Source organism: Triticum dicoccoides, unplaced genomic scaffold (genome assembly GCF_002162155.2).
Source record: "Triticum dicoccoides isolate Atlit2015 ecotype Zavitan unplaced genomic scaffold, WEW_v2.0 scaffold149893, whole genome shotgun sequence".
NCBI lineage: Eukaryota > Viridiplantae > Streptophyta > Magnoliopsida > Poales > Poaceae > Triticum > Triticum dicoccoides.
The window spans coordinates 1-1,751 of NW_021206791.1; the positions used below are offsets into that span (position 1 = coordinate 1).

The 1,751-nt window shown below is 44.8% G+C and overlaps 1 protein-coding gene across 1 annotated transcript; it reads right to left on the reverse strand.

Moving 5' to 3' along the window:
• Window positions 1-5: 5 nt before the first annotated feature.
• On the reverse strand, window positions 6-1,745 carry LOC119343994 (CSC1-like protein ERD4; the record flags this gene model as incomplete). Its single annotated transcript, XM_037614667.1, has 4 exons — window positions 1,617-1,745; window positions 654-1,498; window positions 258-513; window positions 6-77 (listed from the first exon to the last, which is right to left on the reverse strand). Coding segments are annotated over exons 1-4 (1,299 nt in total), but the record flags the coding sequence as incomplete, so codon positions are not given.
• Window positions 1,746-1,751: the final 6 nt, after the last annotated feature.

Below are 1,751 nucleotides of genomic sequence, written 5' to 3' on the forward strand. Positions count from 1 at the left end.
GCTGCAATGATCCTTGTGTGCATGTGTGGCCACATTCGCCCGTTGCTCTCATAACTCGGAACATAAACTCTCAAAACCTGCATTTAGCAACAAGGAGGAACGTAAGGTAATTAAGTCACTTCTGAAATCTGTTCTCTTCAAGAAGCCATGCATGCCTATTTGCAAAAAAGAAAAAAAAAGAAAAACATGCCCAGGTTGGTCAGTCCAGCTGTTCGACATGCATGCATACATTGAAGTAATTATAAAATCTCGCTCACCTGGTTTTTTGCTATAAGCCAACCCAGAGCAAAGTAAGCAACACCGAATGGCAAAATCAAAGGCGTGATGACGGAGTAGCACAGCACAATTGTCACGATGAGCATGTCGTTGGGAACCCTGGTGTTATACCTCAGGTTTCCTGGAACCCATGCCGCTCTCACCTCGTCCTCTGTCTTGCATATGTACTTCCTTTTCAGGTGGAAAATGATGAGAGGGACCAAACGAGAGAGCTCAAGCCCATAACCAACAAAGCATCTGTCGAAAACAACAATCAATCGGTATATTCTACGGCTGGGTGAAATTCAGAAATGTGTACGTATACTGGACTGGGACTGGAAGAAGCTCAGGACAGCAACTTAAAGTGCATAAATGAGCGAGACACAGTCATTAATTACCTGAGTGCAACGAACGTGAAGAAGAAAGTTGCAGTTCCGGGAAGCCTGGTGGCAAGCGTCATAGAAATCCCAGTAGGGTTCTTGATAACTTTTTCCAAAGCGCTGAACAATGAGGAACCAATTGCGTAGCCAATGAAGACATTGAAGACGATGAAGTAGAAATATTTTCCCGATGCCACCCTCACCACATGGCTCTGTGAAGGAATCCCTTCGGACTTTGAAAGGAACACAAGAAGAGTTGGCAGCACGGCGAGGAAAACAATAAGCGCGATCTGCGGCAGGTAAGCCTGTAAGACCGTCTTAACAAACGGCTGGTCCACAACCACCTTCAGAAAGGGCAGCTTCTCCCTCAGTTTTTCAAGCGTTGTAACGGCAGAGATGGCAGTGATGGGAATCATGTAGAAGGCAACGGTAACGAAGACAATGAGATAGACCACCGTCTGTCTGGTGTGCCTGTCATATATTTTCCTTGGAAGATTGGCCCATATTACCTCACGTGGTTCAGGAGCTTCTGTAACAGTCCATTCATCAAACATCTGGGCATGGAGAGTCTGAGATGCTGAGGCCGCAGCAGCTCTACTATTGAAGAAGACGAAGGCAGCCCGTTGCTGTTTCTCACTGAGGGCGCTCTTCCGTTCATCCTCTAGTTTGGGCAGCAATTCCTTTATCTGTTCATTACAATACTCAATCGTGTCGACCTTTTTACCGATAAGGCCACGGAATCCCGTCTTATGAGTAGGCCCCGTGCCCTCAGGTCTGTTTGCTGTTTTTGATTCTGCATAGACAGCTTCAGCATGAGCAATTTTGTGTTTGTGACCTTCAATCTCTTGGAAAATTTTATCAACCTGCATATATACGGTAATTATTATTATTATTATTATCTTGTATTGGCAGGAAATAAGACACATGTCACGAATAATAAACAACTCCCCTAAAGAAAAGAAAACTTGTGAGTTACAGTACCTTGGTGATGTCTGTCACAACCATTGCTTTGTAGAATGTGTCAGGATGAAGTGCTCGGAAATACGAGTCCACCGAGTCCTTTATAGTTTGATTAGGAGGTGGAATGGGAACATCTCTCACCAACATGGCAAACTC